The following is a 24,674-nucleotide window of genomic DNA, read 5'->3' on the forward strand; positions in this document are numbered from 1 at the left end:
TTCATTAGTCCTATTAGGATTTTGAAAATTCGTCCAGTACTTCGTCTACAGTTATATTGACAACCTCACGATGAACAACCATAGTGGTTAAATCATTGAGATAATTCTAAAATAATATAATTACACAATTCATATAATTATATAATATATCATTAAGTACTAAATTTAAATTTCATACATCCTTATAAATAAACTTTAAAAGAAATGATAAAAATCTAAAAAGTTTGTTTCAATTAATATTTTAGTGTTTTACTCGTATGTTAGAACTGTTAATTTTATTCGAGCCTAGAGACTGTATAATAACTAATAAGTACAGTATATTTATTTTTTTAAATAGAAAATAGATGAATACCTATATTATATTATGTATAATATGGATGAATTATAAATATTTAAAAAAAGGTCATGGGGGGATCTATCCCTCTCATCCCCCCTCCGTTTGACCACCACTGTAGTTACATTATACACATATTACATTTTACAAAACAAATTATTACATTGTATATATTTTTATTTTTAATTATTATTTATTTATTATTTGATTAACAATATTAATTTAAAATTAGGGAACTTATGAAAATAATATGACACTTGGACTTAATTTTTTTTACACAAATCTTTTATTTGTGGTCGAATAGTTGAAAGACATACTCTCATTTCTTCTTCGGTGAACTCCATTTTCATTCGTTTATTTGATTTTATGTTTATAAGAGTGTAAAATCCTTATTCACATAAATATAACGTCGAAAACTGTAGTAATATTTTTAGAGCGTTTTTGCCAATTCTATCATGAATTTTTTCAACGCAAATCTAAAATTAATTTAATGGATCATTTTTGTATTTTGATAAAAGAGTTCAATGGTTTCGTATTTCAGCGAGCTCTTCTTCTTCTTCAAGACTGAATTAAAATATTCAAATATTCGCGATTATTAATATATACCTACAAAATATGATTTTCCCAACAACGATAAGCCTTGAATATTCCAGACCATTCTCGTATCTCAACAAAATAAAATAAAAAATATAATAATAAATTGAAACACATAATTTTTATTTTGTCGTTTACATTCTGGGGAGGCTTAAGCCCCCAAGTCTCCTCCAACATCCGCCTATGGTGGTAACATTGTTATTACCTACTTTTACTATATAAAAACATAATATTAGTTTTCAACGAAAACAATATTATTTTTATTGATGCCAATATTTTTTGAAAAATAATAAATTAAAATAAATAAAACGGACTTTATGGTATTTTAATACAAGTATTTAAATTTTGATAAAAATACAGTTAAAAAGTATTCAAATACTTTACAAGACTGCATATCATATAATATACTTTTCTAATTTTTTTCACTAGGTTAATTTGTGGCGGTAGACGTATTGTTAATATAAATCATTTATTTGATTCGATTCATAAAATAAACCACTCACTTTTTGGTTGCTCATTTAAATATTTTACTTTAATAAATGAAAAAAAAAAGATTTTTATTCCAAAATAACAAAAAATAATGATGTATAATATATAATAATTAATTTAATGTACAACAAATTAGAAGTCATAACAACTGAATGTAATAATTCATCGTCGGTGTGCATAAATACAGAAGTGGTTACAGCAGTTGTAAATACTGGACAAGGATACAATCAGTGACACATTTATGGGAGGGGAGTCCTGGGTCTTGACCACCCCCAGAAAAAAATTTAAAAAGTCATAAATAACTTGGTACGTAGGTACCGAGAAAGAGAATTTTAATTTTATATTATGGGTATTTAATGTTTCTATAATAAAAAAAAAAATTTACAATATTAATTGTATAAATAACTTGGATTTAACTTTTAGTTATTTTTGTTGCGTCGTCGCCCTCTAACGATGATAACGAATCCGACGACGGCAACAACGACGATAACGATGTAACATAATATATGATTATATTAGTAGGTACGCCAACTATTGACATTGTAATAGGTATTCTGCGTAGTGCGTTTGTCGTCCGTAATAATTTGCTGTTTGTTATTGACGGCATTGACATAATATTTGCTTAATTCCTTAATTCGCCACACGAACACCGAAACCTTTAACAAGATAGTAAGGACGTGAGGTAATCGCTAATTTATAATTTCAAATTTAATTTACAAATATTGTTGTTTGATGTAACGTGTAAAATGAAAATATTAAAATGATCTAATTTTTATTTGATGCACTACTCAAATTTTTATACTTCCAAATTTACAATGCTTGTATACACTAAGTATACAAGTAGTATTAATGTATTTTATATATTATTCTAAATAGATCACAATTATGATTTCTAAAAAGCAACCCAATATTCAGTCTTTTTTCAAACCTCAAAAAGTTGAAAATATACAAAATATTACAGGTTCAGTAGTTTCAGGATCAGATACTGATATCCCTACGTCGTCCACGTCCCATATAAATAGACACGATATTTTCAATTACGTCAAAAAAGTATTGACTCAAAATGAAATACATGATATATAGTGAAATATAGATAATATAATATAAATAATATAATTATTACATCATAACTCGTGTGTGTTTTTTTATATTATAAACTTTAGGTACTTAATATTTAGACCCCCCTCATACAAAAATTTGAAAATACGCTACTGGATACAATACAATGCGGGCTGTGACGGTAGTAAAATTATTGTTGAGTATTTACTGATAAAACATAATAATTACATGTTCGGGGAACTCACGCACAATAATGATCAGTTACTACACACCACACAGCATTCCCAATGAATATAACATATTGCCTATACTCAACCCCTTAAAAACGGTCTACTTTCAACCGCCTTAAACTTATATTTTTATCAAATGGGTCATTTAACTAATCATACACAGAAATATCTAAATCAGGAAAATACTTGTCTATACTTTTTCCTAAGGTAGTTAAATGCTCAATCACAAATGTCGTAACTTCAGAACTTTCTTGTGTCATAAAAATAAATAAGGAAGGAAACATCTCAAATTGATTTTTTTGCACATGTTTTTCCATATTTTTAATTTATCTTTAAGAGTATATAACTTACTACATGATGTTGATATATTTTCATTTGGCCTTTGCATGCTTGAATTAATTTGATTTAAGTATGAAAATATGTCTGATAAGTATGATAATTTTTCCAACCATTTTTCATTTGTCAATAACTCACAAAATTTGGGTACATTTTCAAAATTAAAAAACACCATAAGTTAATTTTTTATCTCATGTTCTCTGGTCAAAACTTTACCACGAGATAGCCATCGTACTTCTGTATGTAAAATAAGTTTAATAGATTGTGATTCCATTGCTTCATATAATAAAGAAAAAAGTCGTAATTTTAATAGTATCATTTTAATGAAATTTACCATTTTTACCACATAATCAAGAACATTTCTTAACTAAGGACCGATAGTTTTCTCTACTAAAGCTTCTCTATGAAGAAAATAGTGAGTTGTAAGTATATTTTTAATACAATTTTTTGCTAATGAAACAAAACCTTTTATAGAACCAATCATACTAGGAGCACCATCAGTGCATATACCAAAACAATTTTCCCATGATAAATTTAATAATTTAAGATAAAAATCAATAATATTAAAATCATCAAGACCAGTTGTCGTTTCTTTCATTTCTTTGCAACAAAAAAATTGTTCTATAATATTATCATTATTAATAAAACGAATAAACCCAATTAAATAACATTTACCACGTATGTCAGTGGATTCGTCAATTTAAAGACAAAAACCATTTGAAACTTTAATTTTTCCTCCAATATTTTTTTCTATATCTTCTGATATACTTTAGACCTGTCTGCAAATAATATTATAGGAAAGAGTTATTTTTTGTATTTCAGCTTCAGCCTCACTACTAAATATAATGCGTACTATTTCTGAACAGGCTGGAAAAATAAAAGATTCACATATTGTATGTGTTTTTTTATTTTCATCTATTAATTCTGTCACTTTATAACTAGCTTCGAGAGCATTATTAGGAATAGTTACCTTTTCCACAAAACTTACTGATTCTTTATTTTGTGAACTTTTTAGATGTTTGAAGTAGTTAATATTTTTATTAACTAAATGATTATGTTTTTTTAATAAATAACGGTTCAACTTACTTGGAATCATAGCTGCGTTAGATAATTTCACTCCATTTACCATGTAATGTGGTTGAGTGAGGACAATTTTAATTTCCATACCAAGTAAATCCCATAGCTAAATAACTAATGTTATATAAACGTATTTTATTTAAACCAGTAGAACTAGAACTACTTTGATTTAATTCACCTGATGTTGACTCAATATTAAGGTTAGATGAAATTTCATCTTAATCTAATTTTCGTTTTTTAGTAATAAATTTGTCGATTATTTTCGCTAAAATGTAATTATATAAAATTATAAAATATCTAGGAGACGACTGAAATATGTTTCGTATACGAACATAACCTAACTGGTTAACCGGTATGAACATAAAAACAGACTGAACATCGTAATATTTCTACAAAATATAATATATTTTTAAAACCTATTGTATTACGTATTATGTAATACAATAGATTTTATATAATAGTCTATTTTATTACTCACAGATTTTTCATGAAATGGTTTTTTTTTAAAAAATATATTACAAATAATTTCGTGGCACCCTGATTGGGAATCTCTGGTGAAGGGACTTTAACAGGAGTATATTTCTGATGATGATCTTATACAGCTTATTATTTACCTGTCCTTGGTATATTACGTAATACATATTAAAAGTATAATTAAAGGATATTTAAAGTTCCCCTATATGTTTAACGGTATGCCCCAAGATTATATCTGCACATTCACAGTGCATTTGAAAACTAGACATACTGATATAATTATTATATTCTATTAATATCTATAACCTATTACTGGACAAACAAAACAAATCGATAAGTTATAAGAAGTATATCGATTACGCGTGACAAATAATATATAATGCTCTTTGCGTATTAGGTATACAAATTAAATTTCCGTATAAATTATAATGTATCCTATCGGTTTTGTCGCAGATTATTTAACATTTTTCTTTTTTTATCGCATATTGTACGTCGACCTTTAGAAAAAGGTAAATTCGCTGCAGTTCACCATCTCATGACGAACGAGTCGAGAAAAGTTGAAAACATACATATGTGCGTTACATGATCTATCATAATAGTATCGTGTCCGTATCGTTCCGTGCAATTTATTACAATAATATTCAATTTAAGCCTCAACAGATTTTATTTATTGATTTTTTCCAAACGCATTGTTGCATGGATTTCAATCGGATTTAACGCGGCGGGGTATCGTTCACGCTTCTGCGTCCTCGTCATCGTCGCCTTCGCCTTCCTCCTCGACGGTCGCGTCCTGATACTGCTGATACTCGGACACCAGGTCATTCATATTGGCGTCGGCCTCGGTGAACTCCAACTCGTCCATGCCCTCGCCGGTGTACCAGTGCAAGAACGCCTTGCGCCGGAACATGGACGTGAACTGCTCGGCCACGCGCTTGAACATCTCCTGGATGGCCGTGGTGTTGCCGATGAACGTGGCCGACATCTTCAGGCCGCGTGGTGGTATGTCGCACACGGCCGTCTTGGTGTTGTTCGGTATCCACTCGATGAAGTAACTGGAGTTCTTGGTCTGCACGTTGAGCATCTGCTCGTCCACCTCCTTCATTGACATGCGGCCGCGGAATATGCTGGCCGCGGTCAGGTACCGACCGTGGCGCGGGTCGCACGCGGCCATCATGTTCTTCGCGTCAAACATCTGCTGCACCAGCTCTGGGACGGTGAGCGCGCGGTACTGCTGGCTGCCACGGGACGTGAGCGGCGCAAACCCGGTGATGAAGAAGTGAAGCCGTGGGAACGGAACCATGTTTACGGCCAGCTTCCGCAGGTCCGTGTTCAGTTGCCCGGGGAACCTGAAGCACGTGGTCACGCCGCACATGGCCGCGGACACCAAGTGGTTCAGGTCACCGTACGTGGGCGTAGTGAGTTTCAGCGTCCGAAAGCATATGTCGTATAGCGCCTCGTTGTCGATGCAGAACGTTTCGTCCGTGTTCTCTACTAGCTGGTGCACAGACAACGTAGAGTTGTACGGTTCCACCACGGTATCGGATACCTGTAAGACGAAAAGGAGTTTAAAAAAACAATCGAAAGACCGTCTATTACGTGTATCCGACGTCGTCGCGTACGTTGATCGATTGATTAACAACGAGCGTGCGACATTGTCTGTACACTACATTATGACCTCCGAACGAGCACACTCAACAGAAAATCACGTGAACGCGTTCCTCCATTAGGAGGACCCGCGATTACGTACCTTGGGCGAAGGGACTATGCTGTACGTGGTCATGATGCGGTCCGGATATTCTTCGCGAATTTTCGATATTATGAGCGTGCCCATGCCAGAACCGGTCCCACCGCCCAACGAGTGGGTCAGTTGAAACCCTTGCAGGCAATCGCAACTTTCGGCTTCCTTCCTGAAACCCAGTACACGTGATATTATGTAAATGAGAAATTATTTTTTTCTTAAGAGTGATTTACTGCGTCGATGGTTGATTTGAAACAATTTACCCTAGGGCGTATTTGAGTTGTGGCCATGGGAGGGGGGAGCGAAACTAATTTTTCTTCTATACAAACTTAAAAATAATTTACGGTTCATTACCTACAGCTCATGTTCCTGTTACTCATTTGAATAAATAAATAAAAATACAAGTACCAAATTAAATTAAATATTTATTTAATAAATATATTTAAAACCTATTACATATAAAATAAGTATTATTAATAATAACACCAATAGTTCCTATATTAAAAGGGTACCTTCAGTCTGAATCCTATATAATAAAAAAACAGCAAATAATCATAGTAGTAATATTACCTATTAATTATTTTTTAAAAACTTTAAAACACAATTAAGTTAGTTAACTTAATTTAACAAATATCTAAGTAGAATACATAAGGTTGGTAAGTAGTCAAATGACAAATACCAAATTAATTTTTTTAATTTTGGCAAATTTGTTGATTATTTCATCAATGGACACAATAATATCTGAATACTTACGGTTTTAACAAAACACAAAATAAGATACGATACGGTACAATAAACTCGTGGTAATACCTATTATTTACTAATATTTAGTAATATGCATAGTATAATTTACTATCACTATCTACTTTATATTATCTGATAAATACCTCGGTTATAGTTGTAAATGTCTATAACCGTAGAAATATCCGTGGAAGATAATACCACTATTCATTCCACAACCAAAAATGTTTTGATATAAGAAGATAAAAAAAAATTTATACCCGTGATCAAATGTAAATATCATTGAATTTATTATATCATAGTGCTAGACTAGTAATTTATATTCTTAATTATTTATACATTAAATTTTTTAAATAAATCAATGTATTATATTCAAAAAAATTCGAGCCATGGGAAGGGATGAAAGTAGCATTCGCTCCCCCCTCAAGTACGCCCTTGAATTTACCTGACTACGTCTAACACGGAATCTACCAATTCGGCACCCTCGGTGTAATGCCCTTTTGCCCAGTTGTTGCCCGCGCCGGATTGCCCGAAAATAAAGTTGTCCGGCCGGAATATCTGACCGAATGGACCGGATCTCACGGAATCCATGGTGCCGGGTTCCAGGTCCACGAGGATCGCCCTGGGCACATACTTTCCACCTGATTATGCATCAATGTCACGCGTTTATAAGTGTTCTAATTATAACTGTGAGTCATTTTCTACGGTTAATCTTACCGAGTGCCTCCGAGTAGTAAACATTGATTCGCTCTAGCTGTAGATCCGAATCCCCATGGTAAGAACCGGTGGGGTCGATACCGTGTTCATCAGAAATAACTTCCCAAAACTGAAAAAAAAAAATTAAAATGACAGCAAAATTTTAGGCAATGTATCCAGATTTAATCGTTCGACGTAGTGGTAATATATTACTTTTGCACCGATCTGATTTCCGCATTGACCGGCTTGCAAATGACAAATTTCACGCATGATGAATGATTTAGTTCGAAAGCTTTAGATTGAATGAAGCAATATTATATTACACTGTATAATATACGATCGAATGCGTAGTAATCTGTAGAAATAAACAAATAACGACAGAGAAAACTTATTACTATATTTATACTATATTTAAGGCAATTGTGGCCAATAGTGCTTACACTTTGTTTAAAACCTAATAATTTTATACAGATATTCAATTTCATTTCATTTTTTTAAACTCAATTTTTCATAAGAATACTAGGTTTTACTGAGAAAACTCTACTAGAGGTTTAGGCTTACTAAAACGCAAGAAAAAGTAAAAATTAGTATGCCTAGAAAGTATAAGAACAATATTTAAACAATATATGAAGTACAAAAGTTTTCTGTATCTACCTACCTAATGTTTATTAAAATTCGAAGAAAGTTTAGTATAAATGTTTGTATAAAACTATAACACCTATTAAATTAAACCATTTAAATATTAATTTAAGGAGGATGTTAAAGCATTTTATACATGTATAAATAATTAGTATAGGTATATGTAGAAATAAATAAATAAAATGCGTACACAGAACAAAATACCATTGGTAAAATTAACAAATTCACCACATCAAAATTTGATCATGGAGAAGGTACTTCTTTAACAATAATTATATTGATTTCACTAATAGCTTGTTGAATTAATATGAAGCGTTTAATAAAATATTTAATATTTTGTTAATTTTACAATCACAATATGATCATGAAAAATAGTTACCAATATTATTTTTATATTCAAGAGTTTATGAAGAAATATGAGGAAGTATTGTTAATCGTGATAAGATTTTTCTTTGATTTAATAATATATTTTTTTAATTTTTAAATATTTTTATATTAATACAAAAATTGTCTTAAATTCTTAAGTATTTATTTTTATCATGTTATGAACTCATCTCTCGTCTGTCAACAGAATACAGTACATCTACTTATGTTATAATTAATTTTAAAAACAGTAGATTAGACAGTCTAGTAAGTAATTTAAATATTACAAGCATATTAGTTGTTGTTTTTAATTGTATTCAATTATTATTAAATACAGAATAAAAATTATACTGATAATATACATTTTGCTTTTTAGGTTTTAACACACTATAATTATGCTTTATTTTATTTGTGAAAAACAAATACACATATTAGCATCTCTTGTTGTTCATTATAAAATAATATATATCCTTATAATTTCAAACTTTAAGTAGTTTTAAAAAACATGTTCTGTTTAAACATACTGATGCATTAGAAAATAATGAAATAATACAATGTAGGTAGTAATTCAGAGTATTATAATAAAATAGTATATAATATAGTATAATATAGTATTATAAGTCAATTCTCATTTAAAACATAATGTCAATACACATGATGATGTAGATATAGTAAATAATACATTTGACCAAATAGGTAGGTACCTCAAATACCTAATGAAAATGTATTTTATTTTAATGAAATTATTTAACAGTTTCATTAGTTAGCTACACAACTTTGTCTTAACTTACATAATAATAACGATTTTTGTAGAAGTGATGTGCTTAATATTAAAGATGATATAGAAGTAAAACTCATAAAACCCATCATTTCCTTATTGAAAAATATGATTAAAAATGAAATTAAAAACCCATTGATTTTATCTAAATTTTCTACAGTTATTTCATCAATTTTAGATTCCTTTAAATATTGTAAGACTGAACATATCTTAAATAATTGATAGTTGTGGCTATGAAAAATATTAAAAGTTCTAAACATAATAAATTTTTTTTTAATACTCTCAATATATCATCTAATTTTTTCAGCAGTTACTCAAAGATTAATTTTAAGGGCACATATTATAAAATAGGTAATTATGTTACTGATTTTATAAATGAAGCCTGTTGTACGAAATTCTTGAAATTATTGTTTTACAAAATAATATAGTATTATTTACTGTGCATCAAATTCAATTAGTTTCTTATAATTTATACTTTAAAGCATATAAAGTTGATAAAAAAGAAGTCTATAATTGCTAAAAGTTTAATAAATATTGAACAGTTCAATGATGTACCAATTAATCTTCATCAAATTCCTGATGGGAAATTAATGATTCGAATTAAAGAGTACTACCATTGATCAATGGTACTACTAAACAATATCATCTTTGTGTATAATTAAACCAAACTTAAAATTCTGATTTTATATAAATATTGGTTCATATCATTGTGTATATTAAATAATATTGTATACATAGGCTTAATTTTTATAATATAGGTACCTTAAATAATATTGTGTAATAATTTGTAATACATAAATAATAAATATATATCAATAAAAATATTGTATATATATTTATTAATAGTTTGAAATGAATAGTGGAAATAATTTATTTGAAACGTTTTTAAGTGGTATGGAACCTTATAATGACACGTATACACAGTATACTGAACTTCAAAACTCAAATTCTCCTGATATCTAGCATAATATACTCGTACCTTCGAATAATCAAGTCGATGATTGCAATCAAGAATGTGTTTTAGAAAGCAATTGTACTGTTATTTCATTTAAAGAAAAAAATAAACTGAAAGAACTTCTAGATGGACGAAAGTTAGGTTATTTATTATTTAATTAATACAAACTTGTCTGGGTAAGTTATAATTTAAATGGCCTGAAATTTTATGCTTGCATTAAATAATTTTTCGAAAATATAAATTAATATGAAAATAGTAAATATCTACATACTTATATTAAATTATATTCCTACTAATCAATATGAAATTCCTTAAATCAATCCTAAAAAAGAATTGAAATTTATAATTGTACATATTTTAATTAAATTTCTATGATAGTTATTAGCAAATCTTACAGAAATAGGACTTACCACTATAATGTATTAAAATATTTTAATTTACTTTTAGCCGAATGTGTAAATGTAGAAGCACTAATATATATAACCAGGGATGAAATGATCCAACATTTAAACATAGACCTATTAACTAAAGCATTAGATATCTGCACCATAATGTATCATGTATTTAATATCTAACAGAATCACTGAATGTTTGATTATTTCTTCAACGTTTTTTTATAACATAAAATTAAAGTCAGACAAGCTAAGTTCTTTGATTAAACAAATTATATCTGAATAATTAAAATAATTTAATTTTTTACAATGTATAAAATAAAAATATTTTTTACCATCATTAATTAATTTGTGTTTTGTTTTTATTAATATTTAACTAAAAAATTGTTTACAAAATGTAATAGGTACTTAATATTTAATAATTAATTTGTATAATTGAATTTATATTTGTTTATTTATTATTTTAAATCTAAATCCTATTAACCAAATTATTAATAAGATGTTATTCAGCATAACCTATATGTCAAATTAAATATTTATGTATATTTAAATCAATGTGGGTCATCTGTGGTCAAGTCAAGGACGCCATATGGGGGGGGACAAGGGAGGGACATTTCCCTCCCCTGGAAAATGTTAAAAATCTTGGAAAATTGTTTACTATGATCAGAAAATATTTATTTGAATAAAATTTAAAAATTTAATTTAATATATAAAAATCTATAATTTGTTTATGAAAAATATATTTATTTAGTTTGGAAAATCAGGTTATCAGCTATAAATAACAATACGCTTTTTCGTTTCTATTCTATGGATGATTATCAATTCTTAAAATATTGTGTATTTTCAGAAATAGGGTATGTATATGTGTGTGTGCATACAACCATAGTATTTATATAATATTTGTAATGTTATATAATATTATACATTATTATAATATAATTATATAATATTTGTATTTTAATAAATATAACTAATGTTTTAAGTGTCCAATTTATATTATTAATTAAATAAAAATTTCAATCAATTACTTTTATGGTAAATTGGTTAAATAATTATATTTTTTAGTCTTCCAGTTTAATATATATAATGTAATAGTATAATGTAAAATTGTAAACCCCTTCCTATATCGTGGGTCATTCTTATTTATGAATAGATTGATAAATTAAAATGTTGTCCCACCCCCTTGAAAATTTTCCTATGGACGCCCTTGGGTCAAGCCACCTTTAATATTTAGACAGCTTTGATTTAACAATATATTCTAATTGTTTTAGCAATTCAGTTTTTATAAATCTGATAGGTAGTTGTATATATTTAACAAAATTGATTGTTAATATAAAAATCCCAACATTATTGAAACACTAATAATTAAAAAGCAAATTTGTTGAATTAATCGGGAAACTTACAAAATTAACAAAACTTTTTGTTAATCTATAATAACAAAGTCAACAAATGAACAAGCAACTTTATTGAATTAATCGGATAGTTTAGTAAGCCAACAATGTAATGTGGACAATATGGTTGAAGTATGAATTAACAAGATTTTAATTCCCAAATCAACAAACCTCCCTGTTGGCTCTATACTAACTATTAGTTTGTTAATTTAATTGGTAATTTTATTAATTTTACCATTGATTATAGAATAGATCTATTCAATCAATGATTTTACTGATGTTTTTCGTTCTGTGTTGCCTGGTATATTAAAATACGGGAGATGGTAAACTGTATCTTTTTCTGTAAATCGATATGTAAACTGCGGCCAAAAAAATTCAGCATTATACAATCTGTGATGAAACCGATAAGATACATTAAAATGTTATCTGTGGTAATTTATTTTATATACTTCATACATATACTATATATACATTTCGATACGATAATATACATACGTTTATCATTTAATTAAATATTATCTGTGTTATGACAGCTATATGTATTTTATTAGTGGCTTAACTTCATGATCGATAACGTTTGCAATTTGTATGCCGTCTTGTAACATGTACGTATTATTAAATGTGCATATTATTATTAAATGATGTACATATTGTACACTCAATAGAAATTTTTTAGAGTATTAGACATAAAAATAAAGAAAAAAAAATAATTTTAAAATTAAAAATATTATTATAATTAAGAGGATACTCTAAAATAATTATTTACTCTAATTTATTTAATATTTTGTTGTTTATTCTTAAAACATCCTTTTTTTTTTTTTTAATGCATATCTTGAAATTTGTCAATCTTCTTAATTTGTCATTGTTCGTTAATAAATTTGTACTTTTGCGTTGTCGTTTTTGAATAGTGATCTTTGATAAACGTTTAAATAAAACTATTATGAGATTGCTTGTGTTATGTTTCACTGACCTCTCTGTTGTATCGTTGTAAATTGTTTCAACTAAATACTTAAATATAATTTGTACAAATGTATTGTTTTGAACCTTATACGATTATTAGAAAAAGTCGTTAATTAATGTTATAACATGAATTACACGTTTTTACTTAAATATTTATTAGTATTGGCCAAAAAGGCTTAAATAATGAGATTTAGTTATTAGTTTTCTATTATTGTATATTTTCGTGTAATCGTTTGGCTGGACTATAATTTACTGTCATTCATCTTTAAGAGTTCTGAGTCGAATAACAATATATTTTTCAACATCATAATTGGAAAAGTTGTATCAAAACATTATATATTTATACGAATATGACCAGTGACGATGCTAGAGTTTGCGAGGCCCTGGGAAAAATAAATGTTGGGTCTTATAATTTATATTAATAAAATATATTAAGTTCAGTTAAATCAGAACCGCAAGGCCTCAATTATAATTTAAGGCGTGGGGCCTTGGGCAACTATCCGTATTGCCCACCCCCTCACGCCATCCCTGAGTATGACTATGATTTTAACGTTAAAAATAACAATCATTTATACTTAAAACCAGTTATTGCATTAACAAATTCCAAGGCGGGAGGGAAATATTTTTCACATCAAATACAATTCTTAAAAACAGAACCATATTGAGGTCTGATGGCGCCCCTAGCGAATCACTATAATTGCGTCCCCCTCCCCCCAATGGGAAAGTTGAATTTTTGTACAAAATATCATTTGAGATATATATATAAATCATGTATAAAAACATAGTACACAAGATAATAATTACTAATAAACTTTAATAACTATATGTATTACTTTAAAATATCAAAAACAATTAAAATATAAACAATAAAATAAAAAAATAATATAAATAAATAATTAAAATAATTAAAACAATCATTACATTATAAAAATATGTCATTTTCTCCAAATGTTTTTGTTTTACAATTGTGTTAGATGATTTTAAATTTATTTATTACAATATTACAATGGTACTTTTCTTGCTCTCATAGAGGCAAATTTATCTATGACATTATCAAATGAAATTGTTTTAACTAAATATTTTTCATATTTCGTGAAAAATATTGCATAGGTAGTGTTGAAATTTGTGCCTCTTTTAGAACTGCGCTCCTGACCCATGCCCTTTTACCCTGCACTGAATATGGCCCTGCTTAAAAATATAAATTGTTTGTTAAATTTCAAAATTTATTTCCTGTAATATTACAAAATAACAAAGAAATAAATATTACATAGATATATTATCAGGTTTTTTATTGTAATAGGTATAATAAAGAACAGGGGAGGGTGATTCATCAACCCCTCACTCGTAGGACTACCACTTCTTAAAACCAACTGTAATTTCATATAAAAACATAATATACCAAACTATATATCTCATTGAGTAAACATCCGATACGCGAAAAACAATTTTTTAGTACATATTGGTTTCAAAAAAACAGTTACACGAAAACAATATGAATTTATCACAATAAAATGAATTAAATTATTATCAAAACATTTAATTAATTGACCAAAATACGTCTACGTATATTTAATAAATATTTTTCCAGGTGGTATCTTTATAAGTTAAACACTTATTCACTATAACAAATTATTCTTATATTTCTATTCAATATTATATTCATTAATTGCTTATTATTGTAATTTATTATTTATTTTATATTTTTTTCACACTAATATGCATTTATTGATTTTCGTAGTCTTTGATTATTTTTATTGTACTTCTACTTTCGAGGCATACTAATTTTTAATTTTTCTTGCGTTTTAGTAAGCTTGGATCTCCAGTAGAGTTTTCACAATAAAGCCTAGTATTCTTATGAAAAATCGAGTTTAAAAAAATTAAATGAAGTGAAATATTTGTATAAATTTATTAGGTTTTAATCAAACTATTACAGTATTGGCCAGAATGGCCTTAAATATAGTGATTTCTATCGTTATTTGTTTATTTCTACACAGATTTAGTATTCGAGCGTATGTTACAGTGCAATATAACATTGCTTCATTCAATCTAAAGCTTACGAACTAAATCATTCATCATGCGTGAAATTTGTCATTTGCAAGCAGGTCAATGCGGAAATCAGATCGGTGCTAAAGTAATCTACAATTTAAATATACATATTTTTGTAGGATATCGAATATCTAATGTTCATACACACACATCAATTAGATATTACCTTAATTATATTTTTGACCGTCTGTACATAATGTAACAAAATATTACCAACCGACGAAATCCTCCAATTGTTTTCAGTTTTGGGAGGTCATCTCTGACGAACACGGTATTGACCCAACTGGTTCATACCACGGAGACTCAGATCTACAACTGGAACGAATCAATGTGTACTATTCCGAGGCACTTGGTAAAACGCAAAACAAAAAAAATAATTAATAATAAATTTATCCGGGGAGGAAAATTAACGTTTCGTTACAACTTCACTGTTCTTGACGTAATAAAATATTATATTAGGTGGCAAGTACGTGCCCAGGGCGGTCCTCGTGGACTTGGAACCGGGCACCATGGATTCCGTGAGATCCGGTCCATTCGGTCAGATATTCCGGCCGGACAACTTTATTTTCGGGCAATCCGGCGCGGGCAATAACTGGGCAAAAGGACATTACACCGAGGGTGCCGAATTGGTGGATTCCGTGTTAGATGTGGTCAGGTAAATTGTTTCAAATTAATCACCGACCTTCTCGACATAGTAAATCGCTCGTAAAAAAAAAAAAAAAAAAATAATAATTTGATTCTCATTAACATATTATCAACTGTATCGGGTTTCAGGAAAGAAGCGGAAAGTTGCGATTGTCTTCAAGGGTTTCAAATGACCCACTCGCTGGGCGGTGGGACCGGTTCCGGCATGGGTACGCTCATAATATCGAAAATTCGCGAAGAATACCCAGACCGCATCATGACCACGTACAGCATAGTCCCTTCGCCAAAGGTACGTAATCGCGGGTTATTCTAATGTGGGGGGGAAGTGTTCATACGATTTTCTGTTGAACGAGATCGTTCGAACGATACAATACGCACAATAGCGCGCGTGTTATTAATTATTAATTAATTGATCGATGTACGTAACGACGTTAGAAAGATCGTCGGAAAAGGATACACATAGTAAACGGTTTTTTTAAATTCCTTTTCGACTTATAGGTATCGGACACCGTGGTGGAACCGTACAACTCTACGTTGTCCGTGCACCAGCTAGTAGAGAACACGGACGAAACGTTCTGCATCGACAACGAGGCGCTATACGACATATGCTTCCGGACGCTGAAACTCACTACGCCCACGTACGGTGACCTGAACCACTTGGTGTCCGCGGCCATGTGCGGCGTGACCACGTGCTTCAGGTTCCCCGGGCAACTGAACACGGACCTGCGGAAGCTGGCCGTAAACATGGTTCCGTTCCCGCGGCTTCACTTCTTCATCACCGGGTTTGCGCCGCTCACGTCCCGCGGCAGCCAGCAGTACCGCGCGCTCACCGTCCCAGAGCTGGTGCAGCAGATGTTTGACGCGAAGAACATGATGGCCGCGTGCGACCCGCGCCATGGTCGGTACCTGACCGCGGCCAGCATATTCCGCGGCCGCATGTCAATGAAGGAGGTGGACGAGCAGATGCTTAACGTGCAGACCAAGAACTCCAGTTACTTCATCGAGTGGATACCGAACAACACCAAGACGGCCGTGTGCGACATACCACCACGCGGCCTGAAGATGTCGGCCACGTTCATCGGCAACACCACGGCCATCCAGGAGATGTTCAAGCGCGTGGCCGAGCAGTTCACGTCCATGTTCCGGCGCAAGGCGTTCTTGCACTGGTACACCGGCGAGGGCATGGACGAGATGGAGTTCACCGAGGCCGACGCCAATATGAATGACCTGGTGTCCGAGTATCAGCAGTACCAGGACGCGACCGTCGAGGAGGAAGGCGAAGGCGATGAAGACGAGGATGCAGAAGCGTGAACAATACCACCGCGATTCCCATCAGTTCCGTTTGAACGTGAACAAATGATGTAGATATGATAGACATATAACAAAATAAAGTCGATAATTTTATGGTTTTAATATATCTCCAAAACGTAGATTACATCATTAATAGTTTTCTAAAGGTAGTCATTATAATATGTGACTGTATAAGATAATAGATAATTCTTGTGCTTGGTATTGTGACGACGTGTTCACACGACAGAAATACCAATTAGGAATATTATGATTAGATCATGGATTTTAATGCACTAAAAATGATCGTAATGTAGGTGCCATACAATATGCAGTAAAAATCCTGAATATATGCATCAAATTGACGAGAAATTTTTTTTATTTATTTAAAATTTGCAAATTAAACAGTTTATGATAATTAATTACTTAAATACTTAATGAAAAGTAAAAATGTAGGGCACATTGTCTGAGCAAATTAATATATTTTTAAAATTATGTTTATTATTAAAACGAATATTTATAGAAAAACTTCTTAAAGGGTACATTGAACTATATAATATTACTAATATTATAGAATATTATCTCCCGTGTAACTTTTTTTAATCATTATAAAACCATTTCAATTGTACACAAAGACATCTACCTACGTTTATGTAATGTATCGCAAAGAAAACTTGGAAATTATGTTCAATTTGGTTTGGCTAGTGAATGTATTAGACGTGTTACATTGAGAAGATTAGAAATCAATTATCTACACAATTTTTTAATAATTTTAGTTAGCGTCCAAGTAACTTCTTATTTTTTCTTCAGAGATTAACACATCAGTGTCTGTGTCAACTATTTATTTTTTTTAATAATAGTGGAGAGTATGATAAGTTGACGAACTTAAGGATTGATTAATATTTACATTATTAAATCATAGTCGGAAAATCTTGAAATTTTGTTTAAGCATTATCTTAAATATGAATAATAACCTGTAATAATTTCAAGCTTTTATATTAATGGGTTTATCACTTATAAATTTTACAAAAATAAATTCTGAATTCGACATCTTATCCCTTACTTGGGGTAAGTTGACTTGTGTATATTATTACATAGATAAATCAATTAAATTTAGAATAAATATTTTATATATTCAGTGGTGTATATTCAATCTTGCTCTGGGGGGGGAGGGAGCTTTAACAAAAATAATCGTTATCTTTTTTTTTCGTTGCACAGATAAATAAGATAAATAACTGCTATAAATAGATATTATTTTATACAACTTTTTTACCAATTTACAGTTTACTTTTATATTACCTACATTAAATTAATAGTTTTTGGAATATAAAAACAGCATAGTTATCAAAATTTTTCAAACACCTATCAATATAATTATTTAATTATCATATTTGTGTAGTTCTATATTTTAAGTTCAAAGCGTGATAATGAAATTACGAATATATTACACGTCATCAATAATAAAACAATTTTTCTTTTTTGGCCTTAGGGAGGGGGTTTGAACCCGGACCCCCTCTATATGTACGCCACTGTGTATATTTAATTTACGATAATATTAAATATTTTATAATAAATTACTCAAGGTAAATTATTGAATATTATTTTTAATTAAATTATTTTTAAATAATTTATTTATTTATTTAATTGTATTAAAATGTTTCATACAATTTGTATTCACAATAAAAGTTCAATTTCACAAAATAATACAATAATCTTTATTCAAAATTCAAAATTAACAACTTAATTAATTAAACAGTTTAGAATTTTTAGAAAAAAGTAAGATCTCAAACAAAACAACAAAAAATATATTCTTAGAAACTTTTATCAGTCATAACTCATATTTAAGTAATAACAAATAGATTATGAACATAATTAATTCACATTTTAGTATTTATATGCTAAAATCAAATTAAAATGTATTTAGGTAAACAATATATTTAAAACTTAAAAATCCTATAAAAATACCAATTCTTAGGAACTTCTATCAGTCATAATTGAATAGGTTAATAACTTATTAACAATTACAAAATTATCATTATTAAAATACAGTTTAGTACCTATATGATATAGGCAAAATAAAATTGATTTAATTTGATTTATTTAATGTACAGAAGTAAGTTGACGACATCGTCAACATACCCGTGTCATCTTGCCCCAAAAAATTTTTCTAAACGTTTTAATTATTCATCATAATATGCAGTTTATGATAGTTATCATAAAAATATTCAAAATATAGTTAATAACATGAAGTTTCTAAAGTGTATAATCGATTTAGTAATTATACTTTTGGTATTTGGGAAATCGTTACTTCAAATGAACCAAAAATGTTATCAAAACGTGATTTGAGGAAGAAACATTGATAAAATTTTCAATTCTTATCAGAATAACCTCGGTATCGAGAAATAAGATGTCATAATTTGTTAAGAATTATAATGAATTCGTCAACTTACCACTCTCCCCTACTTGGTCTTACGAATTTATTTGATATGTGTATAATACGTTTAGATATCCCATTATGCAATCGTGCTTAATACCTAGTTTCTACACGTATTAAAAATATTACTATCCTTCCTATATATAATTGTTAAAAGTGTTTAGACTTGGGTGGCCGAGGGGGCACAACAAATTTTTAAATCGTGAGACTTTTTTTAATTTTTAGTAGCGTAGTTCAAAGTTCGATAAACAACTATTGACACATTATCATAATAGAAAACATACGTGTATTTGAAAGCCAGTTTAATTAACTGTTTCTGATGAAATAATCCCGCCATACATATCTGTGAAAACAATGCAAAGCAATCGCACCACCTATGATGATGAATGGTGGGTGGTGGTACCTGTGTTGAATCACATGATTATTTACGACTAATACAAAGACTCAAGCAGAGACTATAAATCAAACGTGGTGTATAACCAGTAGTTTACCTACAGATTGGTGCAATAGTAGGTATGTATGCAAAAAGATATGCAGTAAAAATCCTGAAAATATGCAACAAATTGACATTTAATTTAATTTAAATATCATTTAATGTAAATTATTATATATTTCACATAAAAAAATAGAAACACATAATTAAATTAAAAAAATAATACAATGATAGTTGGTTATAGATATCTTGATGAAAAAAATCATGTACATTAACACAAAAAATATGTAGTAAAAATTTAATTGTACTTTGAAAATAAAACAGTAAATACATTATATAAAATATATTAAAAATATGGATATTAATTTATATTCAGATTACATACTTATTTAAATACCATCTATAATATAAAATAGAAATTGTTAGGTTTAAATATATAATAGAAATAAAAGGAGCATTGATTTTTATAATTATCCAATAAATAATTTAATATGAAATTTAAAGCAGTAAATCAATACATGCTTCAGCAGCATAACTTAATTGTTATTTTACTCTCAGAGTGAGGGAAAACGCTTATATAAAACATAATGATTCAAATTAAATTTTCAATAAAATATTATTGGTGTAAAATATAGCAAATTATGTGAATAGTTATATTGCAAATAACAGTGATACATACAATGTATCAATAATTGATTAAAAATACATTATTTTGGATATATTTAAGATACAAATGTATAGTATATTTATCAACCTAATTTTTAATGTATCTGATAAAATTATAAATTATAATTTGGAAATTACAAAAACTAAAATATAAATAAAAATTTGAACACCATTTTGATATTAATCAATAAAGTAATATAAATTCAATAATTGAAGACAAAAACACACAAAAAAAACCTTTTTCATTCACTTTCATTAATAATAAAATAGGAATTAATCAGGAATTGATCAGAAAACATAATCTAAGTTATAGTAATTATAATTATTTTTAAGCATTTATTGGATCTTTCTTGAAGTCTTGACCGGATCTCATTTCAACATCCTAAAACATATTTCACAAATTAAGTAAATATTAGAGGTCACAATTATATGTGTATTGAACTACACAGGTACCCATGTTTTTATCCAAGACAGGGTTAAAGCCTGTGTAATAAAAATACCCGTGAACTTCAATACTCATATATATATAGAATAATAAGTTGTAGAACAGTTTTACAATTACCCAAAATTCAATTCTTATAAATTAAGTGTCTTAGTATAAGTCTTATATATGTTATAGATTATATATTAAATATGTATTAATATATAATAAAGTTGCATTAAATATTTTTGCAGAGTTAAGAATGTTTTAACATCAGAAACATAGATAGCAAATCATTGATAGATTTGGGTAGATACTATGAAATAATTAATTAGAAAATAAATAAAATGCTGATTAACATACGTTTCAAAACATATTAGGCTTAATAGGTTTATAATTTTTGGAACGGAATTTGAATAAAAATGTAGGAACCTCTTGATCAGCCTGAAATAATAACATAAATAATTATTATTAATTGTATTATATAGTGGAGCTTAATGTTAAATTATTAAATAAATAATTATGGAAATATAACTATACCCGTTTTAGAATAATTGCTAGATCGAAAGCTATTGGATAATCTTTTTCTGGATCATAAAATGAAATAGCTTTACCAATATTGCCCAATCTTCCAGTACGTCCAATTCGATGTACATATTCTTCAATAGTTTTTGGTAAATCATAATTCACAACCATTTTCACACCCGTTATGTCTAATTAAAATTTTTGAATATATATATAAGTAATAATAACTTGTTAAATAAAATTAAATACATAAACAATTTCTATATGAAAAATAATTTAAAATATTGATATAATTAGACGTACAAAGTATGTACTCTTAATATATTATAGAGGATAATCCAAGTTAAATATATTTTTAAAAAACCCTAATTGTTAAATTTACTTCAAAATATTTTTAATTAAATTGATATTCATTAACCATATAATTGTAAGGTAAATAAAATGAAAAATAATAAAATATATTATGTAAGTATATTGGTTCATAATGATCTAATCAGTTAAGTGAATATGTTAGATTATATTCATTGATTAAATATATTTACAATAGCTCATGTTATCATTATAATTCTTTGTTAATATTTATAGATGTGAAGTTTTCAATACTGTTAATTATAAGTATAGTTCTAGTTATCAAGAAAATTATGTTCTCAAGTAATATAATTTCTTCAAAAATAAAAAAATATCTATATATATATTGAAATATAAATTTCTTTAGATATTTAATTTGCATATATCTATATTTACGATGAAATACTATGCGAAACTACATGTTTATTTATTACACATTTTTTTTTTTATAATTATTAAGTATGCACATATAAATTTCTCGGTTAATAATAATAAAATTATCTCATAGGTTATGATCATAATTATGCTATATAAAGTTACACTAGTATTGATACAATATTGTAAATTTAAAATTCTATAAAACAATTGTAGATTAAGTATTATTTCATTGAGGTTATATAATAAAATACATTGAAAGTATACCTAGTCCTCTAGAAGCAACTGAGGTAGCCACTAAGATTTTCATTCTTTTTTGTTTAAAATCTCTCAAGGCAATTTCTCGTTGTGGTTGTAGGCGATCTCCATGTATACTTGTTGTTGGATAATCATATTCACTTAGTATTGCTGCAAGAAAGTCGGCTTGTCTTTTCTCTTCTACAAACACTATTGTGCCTTGGCAATCGTCTGTAACAAAAATAATGAACTAATATATAAATATGATTCATTTATTAAAATTAAACTATTTAAAAATATACTTCTCGGATGAAATCAAATAAAAGATTTACATATAAGATATTAAGCACTTATTAAAAATATCATTGATTTAAAAAGAGCTGATATGGTTAGTAATTTTGACTAACCAGTTTCTTTTAGAATAGATAATAATGCATTTCTTTTATCAAATTTTTTAACTTCTAAAATAGTCTGTGTAACATCTTTGCAAGCACCACCAATATCTCCTACTGCTACTGATATGTAATCTGGTTTCAAAAATGCCTTTGCTATATATTGAACATTCTCAGGTAAAGTTGCTGAAAACATTAAAGTTGTTCTTTCGGCCTAAAATAAACATTTAGTACATGAAAAAATATTCTTACTTATTTAAGAAAATTTAAATTATCAAGTTATAGTACTAATATCAATTATAGTAGATATTACATATATATTATATATGTATGTATAATAATGATGGTACCCATTATATGGAAAAATATCAGTACTTACGGTAAAAACCATAGTATGATGACATAGTATTTGTTCAATATCACCTTGAAAACCCATATCTAACAATCTATCAGCTTCATCTAGTATAAAGTATCGTATCGAAAAGAAAGTAATCAATCTACGATTCACAAAATCAATCAAACGACCAGGAGTTGCAACCAAAATATGAACACCTCTCTAAAACCAAGATAATATTGAATAAATGTATTTTATTTTAAATTAAGATTACGATATATCTTACCAAAACTTTTTCTCTTTGATAATATGTAGCAGTACCACCATAAAGAAGTTCACATTTAATTCCAGTATCTCGGCTCAACCGAGTTGCAAGTTCACATATCTGAATAGCAAGTTCTCTTGTAGGAGACATAATGAGAACTTGTGGTTCACAATGTTTACCATCAACAATTAATTTGGAAGGTTCATCAAGTAATTTATTTAAAATTGGTAAAATATAAGCTGCCTGAAATATAAAAATAAATTTTATATTATAAATAATAAAAAAAATAAACAGGATTTTACACTTACAGTTTTGCCAGAACCAGTCTGAGCACTGGCTATCATATCTCTATCATTCATAATAATTGGTAGAGCATATTTTTGTATTGGCGTTGGTGTAGTGTAATTGCAGTTTTTCAGATTATTTAAAATAATTTCACGCAGACCAGAACTTTGAAACGTAGAGATTTTTTGGGGTACATCGATTCCATTTGCTATAACTTCTATTTTATCGTATTTCTCAAAGTTAGATCCAGCTTCTATAGTTGAACTAAAATTTTCCTCAAACTCAGGAGGAATGTAAGTTGATTTAGGTGGAACCTTAGGCTTTGCACTTCTTAAACGATCACCAATTCTTTTTGCATACACATCATTTTTATAGGGTCGGCTGCTACGATGATCATTATTGCTTTGATAACCTGAACTTGCATTATCATCATTTATTATTTCATTTCCCAAGGAATCTTGTAAGATATTATTATAACTATTATTGGCATTGGATTTAGATATATCCATATCTTCACAATCGCTATATTTTCTGTTCATATCTTCCGTTACGATAGTTACTCCATAGTCATCCCAACTACTAACTGCAGTTAAATTATGATCTGATTGAGCAGAAGCAATATCATGATCTGACTGAGCAGAAGCAATATCATGACCTGACTGAGCAGAAGCAATATCATGACCTGACTGAGCAGAAGCAATATCATGACCTGACTGAGCAGAAGCAATATCATGA

The 24,674-nt window shown here is 28.7% G+C and overlaps 3 protein-coding genes across 4 annotated transcripts in view; 1 reads left to right on the forward strand and 2 right to left on the reverse strand.

Moving 5' to 3' along the window:
• Positions 1 to 5,326: 5,326 nt before the first annotated feature.
• Positions 5,327 to 8,038, reverse strand: LOC112691655 (tubulin beta chain-like). Its single transcript, XM_025566000.1, has 5 exons — positions 7,982 to 8,038; positions 7,790 to 7,898; positions 7,518 to 7,713; positions 6,341 to 6,500; positions 5,327 to 6,139 (listed from the first exon to the last, which is right to left on the reverse strand). Exons 1-5 carry the CDS (start codon positions 8,036 to 8,038, stop codon positions 5,327 to 5,329), a joined length of 1,335 nt encoding a protein of 444 aa, XP_025421785.1.
• Positions 8,039 to 15,319: 7,281 nt separating this feature from the next.
• Positions 15,320 to 17,248, forward strand: LOC112691667 (tubulin beta chain-like). Its single transcript, XM_025566013.1, has 5 exons — positions 15,320 to 15,377; positions 15,536 to 15,644; positions 15,752 to 15,947; positions 16,067 to 16,226; positions 16,436 to 17,248. Exons 1-5 carry the CDS (start codon positions 15,321 to 15,323, stop codon positions 17,246 to 17,248), a joined length of 1,335 nt encoding a protein of 444 aa, XP_025421798.1. The 5' UTR covers position 15,320.
• A 3,742-nt stretch (positions 17,249 to 20,990) lies between these two features.
• The window catches only part of LOC112691695 (ATP-dependent RNA helicase vasa-like), a 10,663-nt gene continuing 6,979 nt past the window's right edge, over positions 20,991 to 24,674 (reverse strand). For both annotated transcript variants that reach the window (XM_025566054.1, XM_025566053.1), the window contains exons 3-10: positions 23,963 to 24,567; positions 23,676 to 23,897; positions 23,435 to 23,611; positions 23,071 to 23,269; positions 22,694 to 22,894; positions 21,719 to 21,891; positions 21,542 to 21,622; positions 20,991 to 21,139 (exon numbers count right to left, since the gene is read on the reverse strand). In XM_025566054.1, the coding sequence (XP_025421839.1) occupies positions 21,545 to 21,622; positions 21,719 to 21,891; positions 22,694 to 22,894; positions 23,071 to 23,269; positions 23,435 to 23,611; positions 23,676 to 23,897; positions 23,963 to 24,567 (1,655 nt within the window). In that variant the 3' untranslated portion in view covers positions 20,991 to 21,139; positions 21,542 to 21,544. The remainder of the gene's footprint in view (positions 21,140 to 21,541; positions 21,623 to 21,718; positions 21,892 to 22,693; positions 22,895 to 23,070; positions 23,270 to 23,434; positions 23,612 to 23,675; positions 23,898 to 23,962; positions 24,568 to 24,674) is intronic.

This window comes from Sipha flava, unplaced genomic scaffold, assembly GCF_003268045.1.
Source record: "Sipha flava isolate LNK unplaced genomic scaffold, YSA_version1 65_pilon_pilon, whole genome shotgun sequence".
NCBI classification, from domain to species: Eukaryota; Metazoa; Arthropoda; class Insecta; order Hemiptera; family Aphididae; genus Sipha; species Sipha flava.